The sequence below is a fragment of the Ammodytes marinus genome (assembly GCF_949987685.1).
Source record: "Ammodytes marinus genome assembly, chromosome: 16".
NCBI classification, from domain to species: Eukaryota; Metazoa; Chordata; class Actinopteri; order Uranoscopiformes; family Ammodytidae; genus Ammodytes; species Ammodytes marinus.
Window position 1 is genome coordinate 12,050,831 of NC_137220.1, and position 21,615 is coordinate 12,072,445.

Below are 21,615 nucleotides of genomic sequence, written 5' to 3' on the forward strand. Positions count from 1 at the left end.
CATGACGTCACCATTATGCATGCTCTGCACATGTGGCACCTGGTTTGGTTTTTCCCAAAAGAAAATACAGTTTGCAGTGTTTTGCTGACTTAAAGTAGTGTGTATAGCTGTTAGTTTGATATTTGCTCTTCACGATTATACTGTATATAATCCTCATCTTAACAAATAGTCCTATTGAGATCGAGTTAGTTTTTTCAAGAGAGACCTGTGTACAATACAAGATATAAAAAACCCCACATACAATCAATCCAATTTACCACACAATACACACATGAGCAATTACAAGTGTGACTAATTACAGGTGCAGCACCTTTACATAAATGCCCACGGGTGGTGCGGTTTGCATGCGTTTGTCCTCGTCCTTGACTTCCACAGTGCAGAATGCAAATATATGACACCGTATCTTGATTGTTTGGGCTGCATGCTGGAGCACACAGACATGTATTATAAGCTTGAAGCAGGATCTGAAAGAGAACGCGCAGAAGCAGGATATCTTAAGTCCAAATCGCCTCCCCGTCCATGTTTCTCCTGGTGACATCATGTTTGCCTCTTTTCACTTTTCCAGGCTTTTGGACGCCGAGGAAGAAGACACCTCTAAAGGTAAAGCAACACAACCACTGACGACAGAATGATTTAAAGCAAGATAATGGTGACAGGAGGGACAAGGCTATATAGCATATCCTATGTGACATATTAAAGGTGCAGTCAACCATTCTGGAAAATGCTAGTTGTAAAAAAATAAATAAAAATCGTTGTCAAAATCAGTGAATACCTCCATCAGTGAATCCGCTACCTGTCTGTACTGTGTGAATGCTGGAAAGAGAACCATAGTTAATACACAGCCTAGGCTCTTTAAATGGGCATGTTGCTAGCTACAGTGGGCCCCCTTTGTTTACATACGCTCTGTTTACATGCCAGTTTACAGAACCAGTTTTCAGTGCATACACAGTACGGACAAGAAGCGGATCGTGAGGAGATTGTTACTAGAATTATTTCATCAAACTACCCAAGTATTTGAATAATTGAAACTGAGTCAGGCCTTCTTGGAAGCAGGTGAATTTACTTGCAAACAGCATGCAAGGGTCAGACAACATGTATCACAAATAAGCTTACATGATTGAATACATCGAATGAACAGTGTACATGGGATTATATGCAAGAGAAGTTGGTGTGTGCGCAAACACATACTAAGTTTGGTGTGTCCAGCCCTTATTTTGCTGGCGAAAGCAGAAATGTTTTTAATTGGCAGATATTCCCAGAAATTCATCTCAGCTGGTGTTATCCTTCATATAATGTCTGATAACAGAATATGGGGAGTGAAATTACTGTGCACATGAATGCGTCATACCTCTGTATGGGCCAAAATCTTATTAGGCAGTTTCTTTTTCAAGGCTAAACAACAAACTTGTAGCAAAACACTTTGGAGTTCTTAATCTACTGGGACAAAGTTCAACAGCCAGAAAGCATGTATTGTGCATTAAAATATTATACAATAAAGCAAACTAAATTCTGTTAACATTCCACCCTTTTTATAATATTTAATGCAACTTTTTGCAACACTTCAAAGCAAAAGGGCAAAGCATATGAGTAAATATATTTCATTCAAGCAGAATAATATCAAGTACATCAACATCACAGTTGTGAAAATGCAAGTGTGTGTACTGGTGCAACAGTCTATGTACAGTTTCAGAGAGGACAGTTTTTTGCAGAAGCCAGGGAACAGGAACCAAGATCGTCTTGATGGTCAACAAGTCCTTTTTGTGGCATTTTGACGCAAAGTGTCCTTCATATCACAGTCACTGGGGGAATGGTTATGTAGGATATTACCATAACCGATTCAGATTGTTCCTCAGTGTCCAATTGTCCTTATTGAAGCATGGTCAGCGTCGTCTTCTCCTTGCATCTGAAACAGAATGAATTTGAGCAGTAACATGTTCTCAAAAGAAATGCTCATCATTCTGCCAGGGTTGTTTCTAAAATATCATCCTATCCATTTTGCTTGCTCTAGATGTCACAATTAACGCACAACAACATTTTAGGATAGGTTTGATTTCATTCTTCCACATGGTTGTCTGTGTTTGGGCAGCATTCAAGCACACACAGGCAGGCAGTGAGACAGGCCCTCCCTTTTCTGCATGGGACTGAATCACACACACACCACATTCCTTCTAGATATGAGAAGCTCTCTACTTCTCCAAATCTGACATGGTGTTATAGTTTGTTCTTCAAATAACAAAAGTTAACATGTAGGTTAAGTATAGGTGTCTTTACAGTTAACCAGTTTTTGAATCAATTTATATCAACAATACACATTATGATCATATTTTCAGCATAAAAATCCCCTTTAACTTGTAATTCAAATCAAAAGCATTGAACAAGTCTTTTCAGTGAACATTTTCATAAAAAGAACACAAAAGGACGCTTTTTTGTAAGTTTATGCTGGAACTTCAAATGATTGACTGCACCTTTAATCTTTAAGGTTCACTATGGGGCTTGGATTGGTAAAGTCAGATATTTGATCATATGTAAGAGGGGCAGTTGCTTACAAGTAATTTAATTTTTTTTTTTAAATGTAAAATCTAATCAATTTAACAGGACGAACACCCCTATTCCCTCCAATTGATTAACAAAATTCACCAATTTAAAACTAGAACACCCTATGTGATGTATTCTAAACAAAACAAAACAAAATCAGCTGTTAATATTCACCTGATTTCAAGAAAGCCCCGACTCGCTCAGCTTCGGCTCCGGATTCCGTCACCCCCCCTCCGTCCAAGTCGAGTCTGCTGACGGCCTCTCCCTGTAGCAACAGGCTGGAGGTCTTCTGTGGAGAGTCCCAGACTCCCCCGTCTTCACGTGCAGGCTCTTCTTGTCCAGAGAAGAGGATGTCGGATCCGGCAACTCGAAACTGAAACTGAATCAGGCCTTCTTGGAAGCAGGTGAAATTTACTTGCAAACAGCATACAAGGGTCAAACAACAATGTACCTGGCTTGATACATGGTTGAATACATCGAATGAACAGTGTACATGGGATTATATGCAAGAGAAGTTGGTGTGTGCGCAAACACATACTAAGTTTGGTGTGTCCAGCCCTTATTTTGCTGGCGAAAGCAGAAATGTTTTTAATTGGCAGATATTCCCAGAAATTCATCTCAGCTGGTGTTATCCTTCATATAATGTCTGATAACAGAATATGGGGAGTGAAATTACTGTGCACATGAATGCGTCATACCTCTGTATGGGCCAAAATCTTATTAGGCAGTTTCTTTTTCAAGGCTAAACAACAAACTTGTAGCAAAACACTTTGGAGTTCTTAATCTACTGGGACAAAGTTCAACAGCCAGAAAGCATGTATTGTGCATTAAAATATTATACAATAAAGCAAACTAAATTCTGTTAACAGAGATATTCACTGATTTTGTCAAAGTGATCTTCATAACACACGTTCTTCAGAATCGTGACTTCCACATTTTAAATTTGAGTTTTACACCAAAGCTGCCCACTTTTCATTTGCATTTTTCCAACAAACATGCAGGGATGCGTTTTATCTTCAAACAGGCTGATGCTTCATAGATGTCAGTGCGTTTCTGCTTTTAAATGTCAGTTGTTACTTTCTTCATTGGCCAGTTATCTAAAGTACATCCCTGCGTCTTTAGCCTGCTTTTATTATAAGGCTTAAGTGTAAACGGCACTCAAATTGTGATGTGTAAAGATAGTGGATAAAAAATTTTGCTCAGAAAAGGTGTGTAATCAGTAATCGTACTCTTCCAGTGTTTTTTTTTGAGCAATTTTAACATGAAATGGAACTATGGTCACTATAAATTCACTAAGTTGAGTTCAATTAACTCAAAACTTCTTCACTGTAATCAGGTTACCAGCATTCACATTCTATCAGTGTTAATGTGAAAGCCTATAGTGTCAGATAGTGTCAGAAGTTCTCACAAACTGTCATCATGTTTATTTGCAAACCTTTATGGATTGTTTTATATCTATTTTTTTCCCCACCTCACAGCTGATGTGAAAACAGATGACAGAGCCAAGATGAGTGTGGCAGCCAAGATGTCTTTGTTTAAAGTAAGTATATGTTCTATGTTAGTCTCAGCTTTGAAACAGGATCTTTATTGCTGGTCATGACCTGCTTATTGTGTGCTGTATGTCCTAAAAATGAATCTGTCTGGAGATCTGGGGAGGGGGGGGGGGTGTCAGTCAGTCAGTCAGTCAGTCAGTCAGTCCGTCCGTCCGTGGCTTCTCCATCTAACATGATACCACACTGTGAAAATACTCCCCTGCAAGTAAAATATATTCTTCCAAAACATACTGACTTAAAAGTTTGAAAAGTATTGTTGCTGAACGATGTTCCATTTGGTGTGTTCCTATTATTTCTTATGTTTGTTGATGAATCTTTAGTGCTGAGCTCATTCTAACTAATTGTATGTACTATTGGGTAGTTTAATCTACTGCAATGCATTATGTTCTAACTTAACTTAACTTAACAAAAAAAGGGTGGTAGGATGGCATAAAGGAAAAGGGGCCGACTAGTAACCACAAGGTCGCTGGTTCGATCCCCGGCACCGGACAGGAGGGTGTTACTTGTAAAACTAGTGGTGGCTGGTATTGCATGTACGGTGCCCACCATCTCTACCATTGTGTCCTTGAGCAAGGCACTTAACACCAAAACTGATCTAATAATTAAGAAGACCAATGGGATGTCCCCAAGCTAGTATTTTGGACCGGCGGTAATTTGTCAAGAAATGTATTGAACAGCTACTGTGAGCTTCTCACCTTTCACTCAGCCAGAGCTGAGCACGCGGAACACAAGCTGACCATGTTGAGGGATATGAATGGTCCAACAGGTGCCAGGCCTCGATCCACAGTTAGGTTGGATGCTGCAGTGTGTCTGTCTGTACTTATAAAAAGAGACGCTATATTTATAGATTAAACAGAAAGCAGTCAGGAAAATGAACTTCTGGGGGGACTTCTCCTCTATAATGACAGTTCCATCTCCTTTCCTACCTTTCCTCTCCCGTACACTTTCAGTCGTTGAGCACCAGGTGAAAATGTGGCAGACACAGTATTGCCATTGGCAACCGTAGCAGCGCTGTTATAATTAGCCCAGCTGCTCCGTGGAAGGCAGGCGGCGAGGTAACTGAAGCCGGCAGAGCTCTGGTTACACTGTGACCTGTTGGGGCTGGCATTCTATCCACATAGCCAATGCGCTCCACCTTAACAGCTATAGTCTCTTTATTCAGCAGCTATCCAAAACCCTCCTCCTCCCCTCCCTCCATCTGTCCATACAAATAGAACAGGAGACATCAGGCGAGGGAGTTCTCACTAGCCATGTTTTTGTGGTCGCCCTTTAATGTATCAGGTGGAGGTCGTGGATTGAGACCGCTATTTGATCTTAAAGGTGGAGTCAGCAATTCTGGGAAAAAGTTTGTTGTCCAAAATCAGTGAATATCTACTCATAATTGTGTGTGTGTGTGTGTGTGTGTGTGTGTGTGTGTGTGTGTGTGTGTGTGTGTGTGTGTGTGTGTGTGTGTGTGTGTGTGTGTGTGTGTGTGTGTGTGTGTGTGTGTGTGTGTGTGTGTGTGTGTGTGTGTGTGTGTGTGTGTGTGTGTGTGTGTGTGTGTGTGTGTGTGTGTGTGTGTGTGTGTGTGTGTGTGTGTGTGTGTGTGTGTGTGTGTGTGTGTGTGTGTGTGTGTGTGTGTGTGTGTGTGTGTGTGTGTGTGTGTGTGTGTGTGTGTGTGTGTGTGTGTGTGTGTGTGTGTGTGTGTGTGTGTGTGTGTGTGGTAAAAAGAATCCAATATTTATACACTGCTTTATCATTGTTAACGAGCTACAGTGGGCCCCTTTTCTTTACATACCTTGTTTACATAGAAGTTTACAATGCCTATAACTAGATTTCTTTTCAGTGCACACACAGTATGGAAAGGTAGCAGATCATGAGGAGATATTCACTAATAAGGACAACAAGTGATTTTGACAGCAAAACATTCTCCAGAATCGCTGACTGCACCATTTAAACAATGGGATCTATAGTGAGAAAAATGGCTGAGCTGGTCAGATGTCATGTTTTGATGTTTTTCTTTTCAAGTATCTTTTTATTGAGCAATTCAATCAGACAAATATTCCACTTATACATTCAGGGAAAATTTTCTTTGTGGCCATTACTATTGTGCAAAGTGCATATAAAATTGGAATCATCATGGAATAAAATTGTATATTAAGTACAAAAGTAAAAAGGAAAGGAAAACAAAATGTGAAACGACTACATGTGAGAGAACATACACAATGATAAACACAAAGTGAAGGAAATAACAGTTAACAGTCTTAACAATTAAGAAAAGGGAAAAAAAATGAAAAGTTGACCATAATCCCTTTCATGTTTTGGTATTTATATGTTCCTTAACTGCGTTACCTCCGCAGGAGCTGGAGAAGTCTGCTGCCCCCGAGGCCTCTGCCTTCCTGAAGCCTCGCTCAGGAAGTGTCTGTCTGGAACGCAGGGCACGCCGTGGCAACGACCATCGCTTTCTCACTCAGCCAATCACCTGCGAGGAAATCGTGGCCATCAGGTGAGGTGGGGAAGACTGGTGGTCAGATGGCAGGATCATTTAGCACTAGAATACATATAAAGAAGCTTATTTCAATTACAAACTAATATTGGTATGGCATAGTTTTCTTCTTTAGCTTAGCCATTTTTGGTGTAGACATTCCGGTTGTTTAAACAGTAATGCTAGTATTAAACTGTCAACAAAACCAACATGAGAAAAATATTTAAAAGGTAAAAAAAAAATCTGCGGGATATAGTTTTTAACATAAAGTAATTCAAACTGGAATAAACTGAGAATTTGTTGATGGCTATTTCATGTTGTGGATTAATACACTTTTGGTGTGTAACAGGGTTTTAACTTGGAAAGTTGGACCACTTCATGAGAAATTGAACTTGTATCTAGAATACACAGCTTTTCTTCTTCTTGTCTTCCTCTTGTGAAATACTGGATAGATTTACTTCTTACGTTAAAAGCCAACTCCAAACCATGTTTCCCATGCAGCGCCTCCAAACCAGCACCACCAGTGGAGTCCCAGCCAGTACAGGCCGAGCCGGTGGAGGATTTGGATGAGAACTGTAAACTGAGCATGAGTGAGAAGCTGGCCCTCTTCAACAAACTGTCCCTGCCCGGGCAGGAGGAGGGTGGCCCTGCTGATGGGCCCCCAGAGAGACGCAGGGGGAAGGGGGCTCGCTACCGGACACAGCCCATCACTGTGGAGGAGGTCAGCATGGTGAGTCATATCAAACTGTGGTCATTGTTTCATGTTTCATATACTTAACGGTGTAGAATTGATTGGTATTTTACAGAAAAGACTTTGAATAAATGTGATATAATATTCATAATTGGTTTTTGAACGCTTGAAAATATAGTTATTTTTATTTGTATACGTTAGAATTAGCCCTTTATATTTACATAGGAGAGGGGTGCACCACCATGTTGCACCGCCAGTAGCACAGAACTTGAAGGCCTATGACGCGTTTCTAAATCCAGAACATTTTGAACAATTACCTACAGCCTACCTGTATCCCACACAGCTGTGCTTTATCCCTTGTTCAGTTACAGAAAGGCCCCGTGCAGCTCCCCGCCTTCAGCTTGTCCCCTCACCTGTGCGACAGACAGCAGGCCTCATCTGTCAATCTCAAACCCAGCGAGGTACGCCTTAAGCAGCCCAGACCTGACGCTGACACCGACGGTCCCGTACTTGGTGAAGCTGGTGGTGGTGGTGGTGGTGGTGGTTTTACCCAGCATGCCTTGCAGCGCCACGACTCGGAGCCAGCCTTGCGAGGGATCCTGAAGAAGAGCTGTGAGCAGAATGGTGGAGCTGTCTGTGAAGAGGCGGCGGTGAGGACGGTGGATGGCACTGACTGGCAGGAGGAGGTTCCTGTACCGCCCAGGAGAAGCAGAAGAGAGGCTTCCCGCTCGCAGGCAGCCGCTCCCTGGCGGCAAAGGGCTCGAGCCAGGAGGGAAACCATCGCCTGTCCACCCATGACCAGGGCCCTGCTGGTGGAGCAGGACGGTCATATGGAGGAGACTAAGCCCCAGGAACAGCTGCTCTCCTCTGTGGAACACAACTCGGACACTACCGGGAGAGTTCAGTAAGTAGAGGGGGATGAAACAAGCCTTTTATTGAAACAGAAAAAATCAGGAAAGTCTGATTCTCCTATGATATTATGAAATATGATCATTTGAGGGGACGCCTGCAGTTAGTTTACAAAACATATTTTCTCTACATGTATTGAATAATTCTATCATCATAAATTATTTTGAGGAACATGGAACCAAACGTAAGACTAGAATATGTTTGTAAACCAAACTGTGGACCCTGCTGCTGTAAACGACAACAGTGAAACAGTAACTATTTCAGGAAGCTTTCTAACTTCAAACAGTGTTCCAGGGGTCACATTTTCCTGTAAGAAACGTTTGTTTATTCAGTTATGAGAATAAACCTTAGAAAATGTTCTTCTCTGACACACCCAAAGTTACATAGTGCACCTTTTTAAGATATTTAAACCTCCTACAAGGAACTTTTAAATGTTGATGAAACGGTCTAATTGATTCTTATGATAATCATAAATGACCTCTAACAGCAAACGAGACCATCAGTGAAAAGCATCCTATTTTTATATAGTTATTATTATTGCCACTGCTCGGGTACAATCTCCCTGGAACCTGGACAAAACTATTAATGGCAGGCAGACCGGAACATCCTGTGTTTCCTGAACGGTACTAAATCAAATTTTAAATCTGCTACACCGTCGTCATATTACCATTATTAATCTTACATCGTCACATATAAATAAATACATTACCTCATCAACTCTGTAACTCGCTTTCTTAACAAATGCATGCACTTGGGCACTGATGTCGAAAAAACACTACTGCTTTTATCCAAAGGTGTGACTTGAATCCGAAAAAAAAACTCTTTGTAGCGAGCCTCTGTTAAGATATTATGGGGTTACAAAATTGATCAAATCACAAGTGCATACGGTGCCAAATGAACTGGGAGATTTATGGTTTCTATTCTATGTCATCTGTCCATAAGGAAACATGAAGAAGAAGAAAGCCCAGCTGTTGGATACTTTCAGGTCACCCTGGTAGAGGACGCTAACAAACTGCAGGAGACGACCAGCACCAGCAGAAGTAAGGTAAACAGAAACAGTTACTGTAAAAGGCCTGTGTTGCCTTCAGTGAGTACAATGAAACTCCTAGTGGAACAAATCAATCACAGAATCAGCAGCTGTTTGGTCAAATGTTCCCCCCCCCCCTTCTCTCGACCGTATAAGAGGGGAACCTCTATTCCCCCCCTCCAACATGGTTAATCCTTTGAGAACCCCGTTTGGAGCCAGTGGGGTTTCAGATTGGCAGCAGTTTGAAAGGGATACAGTTTGTAGTGCAGCAGCAGAGCCAACACATAACAGAGCCAGGCAATGGGGGTTTCCAGAGGTGCCTATACTGTATACACCTACCAAATGCCACCACTTAACTGCTGCCTACTTTTTGTGTAGGATTTAGTTTGATATAACCTTTAAACAAGAGGCTACCACTCTGCCCTCCTCTGATAGGGGGAGTTTATACATTCATATTCATATTCAGCTTCAGAGGAACACCTGCTGGTGCTACTCAGGGCTTTAAGAATTATGCAAACTGATAACTAATAAAGTTCACATCGCCTTCAATCACATATACTTTATATGAGAAACCAACTTTAAGAAAATGTAAAACACATCTGAGCAGTAACCAATTGTGATGTCTGTTTTACATCATAGGAAGACAGCAAAGATAGTGCAAATACAATATTGATCAATCATCATTCAGGTCTCTATCAATGGAAACTTTAGAGTTAGTGTATTGAATATAGTTTTTAAGTATACCATCATTTTGGAAACATTCGTACATTGATGTGCTGCCAGCATTACATGGAACCATGGACGTGCAAAACATTAGTTTAGTCACTTCAATGTGGTCGGTTACTTTTCCATCGTCTAAGCTTGTTTCCTCTAAATAGGGAATTATCTTTACACACAGGACTGTTTCATGTAATATACCCAATCATTGACTGCAAACAGACACTCTGTTACCTTGTTGATTGTGTGAAACAAAGACTGCAATTGTTATAAAGGAGGAGCCCATTACATCGGATTCAACACCATTCTTCCAACAGCTTTAATTGTTTTCATAAGCACAATGTCACAGACGTTTGCGGATATTTTGGTCTAAATTCTATGGAAATGCCCATGAAAGATTTGCGTGTAGAGGTTGTTGGGTTCACTCCATTACATCCCGAATGGGAAGAGAGGGCGCTGTGTATTTTAATCGTTGTATTTGTCATTCCACTGAAACCCGATATAGCATCTCTTAGCAACAGCACTGTGGATTTGCCATGTGCTAAATGTCTGGGGTTCAGACTAATGTTACTGTTAGAATATGGAGTATCCAAACTGAGTAAGACTTGTTTATGTAGTGAGGTGGGTTTCACTGTCTCAGAACAGGATCTGTAATGTAAACGCATAGTTGATTCTGGCCGTTAAATGTCAACCATTTTTATGGCCTCATGATCTCAGCTGCATCATTGTGACAGCACATGTGTGTATGTATAAGTATTAATTTTAAACCCCCCCGTTCTGTTACTTTCTCTTTTGAATTTTACACTACCGATAACATTTTTATATATATATTTAAATTGTCTATCCCCCCTGCTTTCCCCATACTGCCCTCTGTAGGAAGAGACCGAAATCCTTCCAGTGGAGAATGGCAACCCTCAGTGCTGGGTATGTCTTTGACTAATGCTTCAAAACGCATTTATCGTTCTTAATCTCCTTTTTCATCTCCATTCCTCAAATTTCACAATAGCTTTAGCTTGGCCCTCTCTCTCTCTCTCTCTCTCTCTCTCTCTCTCTCTCTCTCTCTCTCCTAATTCCCCTTCTCTCCCAGGAACCCGTCTTTGCCACCGTCTATTCTAGCAGCACGCCCCAATATATCATGTGTTTCAATCAGGTAACTGTTTCAAGCCGCTTGTAGCATGGAAAGATCGGTCGTTGCTTTTTGGTTTGCAGTGAAAAGTTCCCATGTGGCTGTGACTGGCTGAACATGTGTGAAGTTTCATTAACGATCAACTCTGTCACCTCCAGAGTGTTCTTGTTGTTGTTGTTGTTGTTGTTTGAGAATAACCCCTTGTTTTTTTAGTGAAACATTCGCGGCTCTCACTATCACAGAGTTTCAATGTTATTTCTGTTATTTTTAACTCTTACTGTTGTACTTTTCCTTTTACTTTATACACTTTTCTTTCTGTCATATATGTGTATGAATATGTATATTCCTCTTGGGAAATTATGATGTACCCTCACAACGAAACATTCAAATTTAGTTCTTAACCTGCAATGTACACAGTATTGGACAAGGAGATGATTTAAATGTTGTCAACATGAAACTCACATTTCTCATTAGGTGAAGTTAATCTTGCAGAGAAATGCACATTATTCAGTCATTTGTGTGATGGACTCAGCCAGAACCCCCAAAGATGTTAAATGACACTATAGACAAAATCAACATTCACAAAATAATACACCGATCATACGAAGCAGCCAAACATTGGTTCAATAATATAAACACGTCATCCACTATGCCATGTACTGTATATACAGTACATACTCATTCAGTACTATTCAAGTGAGCTATACTCTTAATAACATTTTGAACATGTTAGCCATGCGTAGCAGCTTTGAGCAATGAAACACAGATAAGGTCAAATGCTTATCAAACAATATGATTCATCTCTTAATATGATTTTTATAGAAACAGTGTGCACTTCAGGTATATGCCTTATTTGTTTTGCTGCCTGAACACGTTTTGCATCTCGTTCTCTTGATGGTTTATTTTTACCAAATCAATCAGGTTCAACAGGTTAATACACGCATGTCTGCCTCTGCTTTCTCACATTAAAGGACTCCTCCCTGTTACCTAATTGTCTTGTGTTATTTTCACGTTTCACTTCACCTTCAGATGAATCAGTCCTTTGAGGCGCAAGAAGTCGCCTCTCCCACCGAGAACCAGCCTCAACAACCTCAGTGGAGACAGAAGGTGTCGCAGGCAGAGGTTGCTTTTCTTTGAAATATTACATCATTCTTAGTAATACCTTTTTTTTTATAATGTTTTAATCTGCAGAAGAACTCAATTGTGTTTGTTTGTTCCTTTGACTTCGTAGACTAAGGGAGAAGAGGATGAGCTTCACATGGACCAGGAAGTGAACGGACGGCAGGAAATGAACGAGCAAGAGGCCGAACGTATGGCCAAGAGAGGTGAGTTTACTTTGCTCACATCATAAACTCTGCATCTTTTAAACTCAACCAGTAGCAATATTGTATATATTATATATATATATATATTTTGTTTCTAAAGTGCAGTTGCTTATTTGGGCTTGCTGCCAATGCATTACATAAAGTTTACATGTTTTTGTTATCTATCTTGTTATTTGGTTACATTAGCCTACTTTTTAGTGATAGGCCTGGTTGCTTGTTTCTTTGGCGAGATCTGGCAACACAGCCTGGTAGGTAGAACAATATGTGATTCTCTTGACCGTCTTGTGTATACCACCTGTCAGGTCTTGGATCTCCAACATCAGACGGAAACAATGCCTCTCATAACAAGTGCTCAATGCAGTCTGTGAGTCAGTGTGAGGGTAAGATCATGTAAAAAAGCTCTCTGAATTGAAGGTTGAGACAGCGATTCTGGAGACAACGCTTGTTGTCAAAATCACTTTTTGTCGGGTGCGCCCTTAGCTCAGTTGGTAGGGCGTCCCCCCCATGGGCCTCGGCCAACAGCGGACCCGGGTTCGATTCCAGCCCGCGGTCGTTCTCTGCACTCCCCTCTCTGCCCCATTTCAACTCTGTCTCTACACTATCAATAAAAGCATAAAAATGCCAAAAAAAACAAACAAAAAAAAAACACACTTTTTGTCTAAACCAGTGAATATCTCCTCTAGATCCACTTCCTGTCCATATTGTGTGTGTGCTCTCTTCACACACCCATTAACAGAACAAAGGCTATGTATTAACACTGGATTTTTTTTTGACAACAAGCTTTCACCAGAATTGCTGACATTCTGCTCCAACTGTTGGAAAAAGGCCTGGTTGGACCAAATACAATGGCCATATGACATGTGTTGATATATCCACAACTCCACTTTTAGGTCGTTCAAGTTAAAGTAGTACGTTTTAAGTTAACGTTTCCTGTTCCGTCTCCCCGCTGCAGGTCCACAGAGCTCTCCTCTCTCAGAGTCTCCACATGAGTTGAAGGAGGAGACGCCCGTGGATGAATCAAACATGCTTGACGGAGGTTTCTACGGCGATCGGTCTCCTCCCTCCGCCCGCACGCTCCCAGCCTGTGGAGACGTGGCTACTGCAGAGAGCGAGCAAGACCTGGATGTCCTTTGCCAGACCAACACACCCATGTGAGCCCAAGAAATGATCTCAAAGATGGTCCTAAAATGTAGGATTAATAAGGGACAAAGAACACATAATATTCTAAATGTCCATATGGACCGTTGAAGAGGACCTAAGTGCAATAGTGCTCAAAGATTGTGATAGTATTATTGAGAAGCTACATGTTGGTATTTGCAGGTGATCTTGTGTGTCAGTCTATGCATGGAGAGGAGAAGTATTACGCTTTGGATTTGTTGCAAGGTATAATACAGCCATCTGCTGGTGACTCCTGGCAGGGTTGGCAAACTTCCGGAGCTCTTTAAAAATGTACTAATGACCAACGTTGAGTCTGTAATCAATATGATTTGCATACATAATCATTAGCTATTAAATTAGATAACTTGTGTGTGTGTGTGTGTGTGTGTGTGTGTGTGTGCGTGTGTGCGTGCAGGTTGACCTCAGCAGTTGCGGAGCACAGGCGGTCAGTGCGTCCATCTCGTCGGACTCAGGGCTCCAGAAACCCTCTCCGGGCCCTGGCTGCCAGAGAGGACGTCAGGCAGGATTACATGGGAGAGAGAATAGACTCGGCTTCTGAACAGAGGATCCAAGCAGAGAACAGTGAGCGGGGAACACTGTCTCTTACTGTCTCTCTTATCTCTATTATAATATGTCTCTCTGTCAGTTTGTCCGTCCGGGCCATTCTTGTGATCGCAATATCTCATGAAAGCTTTGAGCGATTTACTTAAAAATTTTCACATATGGCTGACCACTCTATAAGAATGAACTGAATAGATTGTGTAGGTCAAAGTTCAAGTTTACTGTGACCTTATGCCTCAGGAACCCCATAAATCAAGAATGGTTTGAGGGATTTTTTCGTCAAATTTGCCACAAACTCAAACTTTGATTAGGGGATAAACTGATTACATTTAGTTGATTTCAAAGGTACTAGTGACACAATATCTCAAGAAAGCTATTAGGGATTTTCTTCAAAGTTTCCACAAATGTGGCTGAAAGATGAATTGTATAGACTTTGTCAAAGGTTACTGCAACATTAAATATTGTGAGGTCGCAGTGACCTTGTACCATATTGTAGCTTCTTAGGAGCTTTACCTTATTTAAAGCATTGCCTTTCACAAATGTACTTTTCACTGTTAGGCAACAGCCAGGTGGTATTTCTAGCTATTTTTCCTTTGTCTTTCTTTATCGATTGTCTTCGCCTCCCCACAGAGTCTAAGAACTGCTCCGTGACAGACTCGCATCTCACCAGATCAGAAGATTTGCTCGAGACGTATCCGCCCTTCAGCAGCCTGATGCTCGTTCACATCAAAGGTCAGAACAGATTTGGGTATATCTTTGTACTTGTGACTTTGGGTTTGTGTTTTTTTATTATTAACTGGCGCCTGTGTTGACAGGTAGGCGGCGTGTGCAGGTGCGTCTGGTGGAGCCGTCGGCGCGGTCGCTGAACAGCGGAGACTGCTACCTGCTGGTCACTCCAGAACATTGCATCCTGTGGAGCGGAGAGTTTGCCAATGAGCAAGAAAGAGCAAAGGTACCAACACACACACACACACACACACACACACACACACACACACACACACACACACACACACAGAGGACACTAACTTACTGTGATGTGTTCATTTTCCGAGGCGCTGATTTAAAACGGTGTGTTGTCAGCGTGAAATTACAGAATGTGAATGTGCTGCAAATTTGTAAAAAATAAAAATTAAATAGGAGCTTCGCTTCCAACAACAACAACCTCATTTACATATGCCCAGCATCACTTCATATGCAGCAGAAGGATCTCCTTCTGGGTGTTACAATTTAAAATTATATAATAACAACTTGATTCCTATTCCACATTCATATATTCCATTTCATGCTACAAAACGCATTAAAGAAATGGTACTCAATGCCCTAAGGAGCCTTTGTGAGCAGCATACACATGGGGTCAAATGCACTTATACTGTTTCTGGAGGTATTACTGGCAGTATTGATGCTCTGAGCTCTCAGGTTACATAATCATAACAACAGCCATGTTTATATTTGTTCTGCATTAATCACACAGGCTTATACGGAATTACCTAAGCAACACAATGTGAATGTTTTGATTCAGTTACTTTGTGATAATTTCACAAAGGTCACAACGTGTATTTTGTTACTACCTTATTGCATTTGGCCGCCCTGTGGTATTATAAACTGCTTATGTTTTGTTTTGCAGGCGTCTGAGCTGGCATCCTCCATCCTCAGTCAGAGGGACCTCGGCTGTCAGGCGTCCCAGATGGTGCATCTGGAGGAGGGGCTGAACTGTGACAGCAGTCTGGCTATAGATTTCTGGAGCCTTCTGGGAGGACGGACACAATACAGAGGTTAGAGGTCGATAGAAGTGTATCGAATACGTGGCTTGCAGCTATATTTGACGTGATACAGATATTGGATTGGAACGGTCCTTTACATAATTCACAATCATAATCATAATCATTCATAATCACAACTATGATGCAAATATATATCAAATCTGTGTACATATGGACTGTTTGGCAGTTTAAAAAACTGTTTTGCTTCTCTCCACAGGAGCCAGTGCAGAAGAGGAGGACGAGCTTTACGAGTGTGGCGTGGCAGAGTCTAACTGTGTGTACAGGCTGGTGGAGAACAGACTAGTGCCTCATGAACAGGCCTGGGCTTCCATCCCCACTGTCTCCCTGCTGGGCTCCACTGAGGTCTGAGCTCTACTCTCCTGTTGCTGGATTGGTGTTGGTTGTGTGTTGTTTCTAATTTGTTTAAGGTCTTTTATAAGTCTGTTTTAACCCGTTCAGATCCCCTGTCCATTCCAATGGACATACTTTACACATTTCCAGGATACTTGGACCGAGTAGATGCGGGTTGTAATTTCAACAACGATATTCAAACATTGTCATTGTATGGACCTTAAACAACTTTAACAAGTTTTAGTGCTGTGATAATAAGTCAATAAACTGAACATAGAAAAATAATAATAGAAAAAAAAGGAGACTCTGGACTGACTGTATTTCATTCTTTAATGACTAATTGTGATTTTTTTTGTAAATACAAATAAAATACATGCAATGTGCTTGAAAGCACCACTTAGTATTAAGTAAACATAAATATGAATTATCAATTGATATATTTCAAAAAGGGTTCAGAAAGAAAGAAAGTTTTACTTTTGGGTGGTGTCTTGTGTTAAGTTGTTTTCATTCATTCCATTGGATGTGAAAAAAGAACATATAATAAATGTTTTTTATTATTATTATTGCTTATGATTTTGGAGTGCAATTTGAGACATTTGTTTGGATCATAATTGGGTTCTGAATGGGTTATTAACTGTGTGTGTGTGTGTGTGTGTGTGTGTGTGTGTCTGTCTTTAGGCCTTCGTGTTTGATTTCGGCAGCGAGGTGTACCTGTGGCACGGCCAGGACGTTTCCCCAGGCAGGAGGAACGTTGCCCTGCAGCTGACTCACCAGTTGTGGGCCGGAGCTTACGACTACAGCAATTGTCGAGTCAATCCGCTGGATCCCACACAGAGCAACCCAAGCACACCGCTGTAAGTTCACACCGCAGGCAGGCAAGCTTTCAGTCTGGGCTTCACAACAAAGAATAACACAGCACATTAATATTGGGAAACAGTTCAGAAAACAGTGGAGTATGGCTTGGTAGTATTTACCACACGTATTGAGCTTTGCGGGTTTGGTTAACACAATAAAATCGATTGGTTGTAAATCCACACCACCCGAGAAGTCTGCAGGAGATGTTATTCCATACTGTGTGTAGAGGAACCGAAGCATAACGCATTTGGCCCACATGGCATGCTATGAAATCCACTCCAACAAGGCATCTGGTATAAGCAGCAGTTCATCGCTGTCTCTTCAAACTGTCTAATATTTCTTTTTTTAAATGCAACAAAAACATTTTTTTTAAAGAGAGAAAAAAAAGAAGCATGTGGATAGAAACACACAGCTACCTGCCACACACACAGAGATGGCGTTCGGGTCTACTCTGTCCCTACTCCCTACAATACACTCTGCAGCCTAATATACTACACGGCCAAAAGTATGCCTGAACAAAGCAAGTGGACATCTACAGTATATTATATTGCATATCGTTCCAAACCATGACTGCTATTTGTTTCTGTACATTGTCTGTCGGCGTGCGGCCCATAAATGTACCTGTGACGTGAAGAAGAATTTCCCCTTGGGGACAATAAAGTCTAAGTCTCGTCTGCTGCTCATACTCCTTAGATGTTGGACATGGTTGAGGTCAGGGCTCTGTGCAGGCCAAGCAATTTCCCTTCACAACATACTGGGGAAATAATTTATTTATTGATCTGGCTTTGTGCTCTGTGAAACAATAAAAGGGCCAAACAAAAACTACTGCAACACAGTTCAAAAGTTCTAAATAGCATTGGATGCTGTAGCAATACAATTTTTCTTATTGTAATTAAAGGATCCTGACCAGGTGAGCCATGGTAGCTGAATGTTTCCTGGCATGCCATATACAGTAACTGCATCTACGCCGGTCACGTAGTGTATTAATATAGCTGTAGGTTTATATACCAGAATGTACCAAAATGTGCAAAAGTACACGTAAAATATGATAAAATTGTGGCATAACATTATCATAAGTGCATTCACAAAACAAGACAGTAACCATTTCCTCTATTAATTAATATTAAAGCTTTTAAAAAGTTGATTTATTGCAAGTCATTATACTTTTGGATGGATTCCCTGTCAAATCTAGAGACTTGATTTATGGGTATTTTTGTAATAACTTTGTTTCCTTGTTCAGGAGGGGAGAGGGGCGACCCGGCTGGGCGTTGTTTGGCTGTGTGTCAGAGCACAAAGAGACAGCTCTGTTTAGGGAGAAGTTCCTGGACTGGACGGGCCAGAGAGGAGCCAGGGAGGAAGCTGCCCCGCTCAACCAGGAAACACAGGTTCATCTCACAGTTTTTTAAGTTAAAGGTGGAGTTTGCGATTCTGAAAAATTCACTGATTTTGACAAAAAAAATAAAATTTGACAACAAACATTCTCCAGAATTGTTGACTCCACCTTTTTTTATTTAAAAGTCACAATACGATACCATTGTGGAAAAATATCTAGATTTCTAAAAAAAATCCATTCATTCGTTCATTTACAGCCCGTCCTGGTCCAGTCTTCCCAGCCCGTGTCCCTATCACCGGACTGCCTGAGTGCGTGTGATGCCAAAGCTCTGGTATCGGGCGTGTCTCTGGAAGGGTACGGTTTGGTTCATAACGTGTTGGCCGGGGTGGACGTGCAGAGGGGCCACGGAGTTGTTACACTAGAGGAGGGACGTCAGGCGGAGCTGGACACTGTTGCCGTGGACACCTGGCACGTTCAGGAGTTTGGTGACAGCGAAACCCCTGTGGAGAGCACGGGGCAGCTCCACGAGGGAGACTCCTACGTCATCCGCTGGACCTACAGCGTCAACACTGTTGGTCAGTGCAGAATCTACAAACTACTCAATATGTACAACTTAACACCTTTGGACATACTTAAAAATAAGTGGGAGACAGATTTAGAAGAACCAATTTCATAGGAAATTTGGCACAAAATAATGATGAGAATTTTCCATATGTCTCAGACATGCCGTTATACAATTTAAAATCGTACATCGTCTGCACTGGTTTCTTCTGGATAGGAGACTGATACTTTTTAAATGGAAATACCCTATTCCAAACGACACATAGTTACTGGATCAGGGAGGTCATGTCCCATCTAAAGTTGGAGAAAATCGGATAACATTATACTGCACCTTTTGCATTTTGTATCTCCAACTGCTTGTATTTTTAGGAAGAGGGAATATCTATAGCTGTTGTATTTGGACTAAAGCATCAACTACAAGAATGCCTTAAAGCTATAGTGCGTAACTTTTCCTGAAAAAAAATAAATTTTGTTTTTATTCAAGCTATCGACAAACGAGTTGACAACGTTGATTAAGCCTATCATTCCACAAAACTCCGTATGGCAATGGCACGTTTGGCAATTTACAAATGTCGCCCCTCCCCGAAACTGGTGCAGGAGCTTAGAAAAATCCCAAAAGCGCCCAAGAAATGTTTCAGTTGTTGATTATATATATTGATTTTTTTCTGTGCTTCAGATAAGATGGACAGCTCTGATGAGTGTAGCAGACCTAGAGAAAACACAGCCTTGTTCCTGTGGAGGGGCCGTCAGTCCAGTGTCAGTGGGCGGGACACGGCTGCTTTCCTGTCCATTGGAATGAACAACCAGGAAGAGTCACAGGTATGGCCTTTAAAAATACATCACCTGCTCCTGTACACGACTGCATCCTAAAGTCAGCACATTTACTCAAGTGGCATATTGAAGTACACATTGGGTACTTCTCGACTTGGTGACTGTAGTTAATAGATAAAGTACAGTATAAGGCGTTACATGCAAAATACACATTACATTTGTATAGTACATCATACTTTTAACATGTCTCAAGGATGCAAAACTGTAAGTTGATAATACATTTCTTCTTAACTGCAACCAAATCTACAAATAAAGTTAAAAAATTTCAGCTCAAAGCCGTGTGTGTTGTGTTGTGTTGTGTGTGTGAAGGTGGTGGTTCCTCAGGGAAAGGAGCCTCCGTGTTTCCTGCAGCTTTTCCAGGGCGGCCTGGTCATTCACAAGGGCAAGAGAGAAGAGGCTTCCACCAATGCAGGTGCAGTAAGAACATATTTATGTTTTATTTTCTCTATTTTCCTTTTTTTGTCTGGTTATTTAAAGGTACAGTGTGAAGAATTCATTGGCATTATTCAGAAAATACTTTTGAATGAGCCTATTATGTTCACATAGGAGCGGGGCACCCTGCGATATTGCACTGCCATGTTTATACAGTAGCACAGAATGGACAAACTTTAGCCTTAAGCCTTTATATATATTAGCCAGAAATGCACCTGTTGGAAAACGAAGAAGTACTATATATTGAATAACTTAATACATTCTCACCTCAGTTCTTGATATTGTGGAAAGACTTGAGGCAATAATGGATGATGCCATCTTTAGTAGGCTAACTACTTTCTTGTCCTTGAAGGCCGCCGTAGCTTCTGTAAATTCTCCATACAGGAGTGGTAGAGACGGTGCATTGCAATCTAGAACTTTCACCACTAGTTGACGCCAAAAAACATGACACACTGCACCTTTTTATAAAAAAAACAAACATATTCTTGTGTGTCTGTTTAAGCAGAGTGGCGTCTGTTCTGTGTGCGAGGGGAGCTTCCAGAGGAGGGCTCTCTGTTAGAAGTGGATTGCGTCTGTGCCAGTCTGAGGTCCCGGGGCTGTGCTGTCCTGCTCAATAGCCAGCAGGGGGCGCTGTATCTGTGGACCGGCTGTAAAGCTCAAAGCAGCTCCAGAGAGGTCAGCAAGAGGGCAGTGGAGCGGCTTACTCACATGTAAGTCACACGTTCCACAGGATGGTAGGATCCAATGATGTTTTTAAAATAAAGGTTAAAATCATTCAATCTATTTTTTTATTTTAAAAAGGGACAGTGTATATTATATTACCATCATTTCACTGCCCATATTGTATGAGCATGTGACAAATAAAGCCTTTTGAATTTTTGAAACGTTATTAACATTCTTTAGAGAAAAGGTAAAATGCACCCGAGTAAGCTTAAAAGCTAGTTTTCATTGGCAGTTCCTAGGCATCCTTAAGTGAAAATAACATAAAAATACAAATACATGTAAATCAGATAAAAGCAAATGACATTATTGTCATTTGTAAGTTTAGATAAAAAAGAACGTTATAGTCTTAGGTGTATAGGTTGAAACCATTGTCCAACTTGTGAATTGTATGTGTTATCATCAGGTGTTCACCAGAGTTGGGACTGAGCAGAAGCAGCACTGTGAAGGTACATGCGGTGGAGGAGGGTTCAGAGCCCGCAGACTTCTGGACCGCACTGGGGCAGATGGACAGGAAGGCCTACGACTGCATGCTACAAGGTGGGGAATAGTTCAGTTTAAGTTTATTCGTCACATACACAATTACACAGGATAATGCGCAGTGCAATTCCTATGTACCTGTCCGGCTGTACACAAGTCATGATGGAGACAACACAGTAAAAACATAACTGTAACAGAAACATAACCATATCTATAATGCAAC

General features: G+C 41.3%; 1 protein-coding gene across 5 annotated transcripts in view; it reads left to right on the forward strand.

Moving 5' to 3' along the window:
- The window catches only part of svilc (supervillin c), a 31,853-nt gene that overhangs the window by 5,898 nt on the left and 4,340 nt on the right, over window positions 1-21,615 (forward strand). For 2 of the 5 annotated variants that reach the window (XM_080044752.1, XM_080044756.1), the window contains 24 exons: window positions 566-600; window positions 4,014-4,075; window positions 6,428-6,573; window positions 7,054-7,282; window positions 7,609-8,147; window positions 9,095-9,197; window positions 10,773-10,820; window positions 10,984-11,046; window positions 12,052-12,144; window positions 12,254-12,347; window positions 12,650-12,727; window positions 13,300-13,498; window positions 13,921-14,087; window positions 14,697-14,798; window positions 14,882-15,018; window positions 15,694-15,841; window positions 16,047-16,192; window positions 16,859-17,034; window positions 18,276-18,420; window positions 18,625-18,943; window positions 19,606-19,748; window positions 20,070-20,172; window positions 20,698-20,902; window positions 21,319-21,452. In XM_080044752.1, coding sequence (XP_079900878.1) covers window positions 566-600; window positions 4,014-4,075; window positions 6,428-6,573; window positions 7,054-7,282; window positions 7,609-8,147; window positions 9,095-9,197; window positions 10,773-10,820; window positions 10,984-11,046; window positions 12,052-12,144; window positions 12,254-12,347; window positions 12,650-12,727; window positions 13,300-13,498; window positions 13,921-14,087; window positions 14,697-14,798; window positions 14,882-15,018; window positions 15,694-15,841; window positions 16,047-16,192; window positions 16,859-17,034; window positions 18,276-18,420; window positions 18,625-18,943; window positions 19,606-19,748; window positions 20,070-20,172; window positions 20,698-20,902; window positions 21,319-21,452 — 3,614 coding nt within the window. The remainder of the gene's footprint in view (window positions 1-565; window positions 601-4,013; window positions 4,076-6,427; window positions 6,574-7,053; window positions 7,283-7,608; window positions 8,148-9,094; window positions 9,198-10,772; window positions 10,821-10,983; window positions 11,047-12,051; window positions 12,145-12,253; window positions 12,348-12,649; window positions 12,728-13,299; window positions 13,499-13,920; window positions 14,088-14,696; window positions 14,799-14,881; window positions 15,019-15,693; window positions 15,842-16,046; window positions 16,193-16,858; window positions 17,035-18,275; window positions 18,421-18,624; window positions 18,944-19,605; window positions 19,749-20,069; window positions 20,173-20,697; window positions 20,903-21,318; window positions 21,453-21,615) is intronic. The other 3 variants (XM_080044754.1, XM_080044753.1, XM_080044755.1) reach the window with 3 other exon arrangements.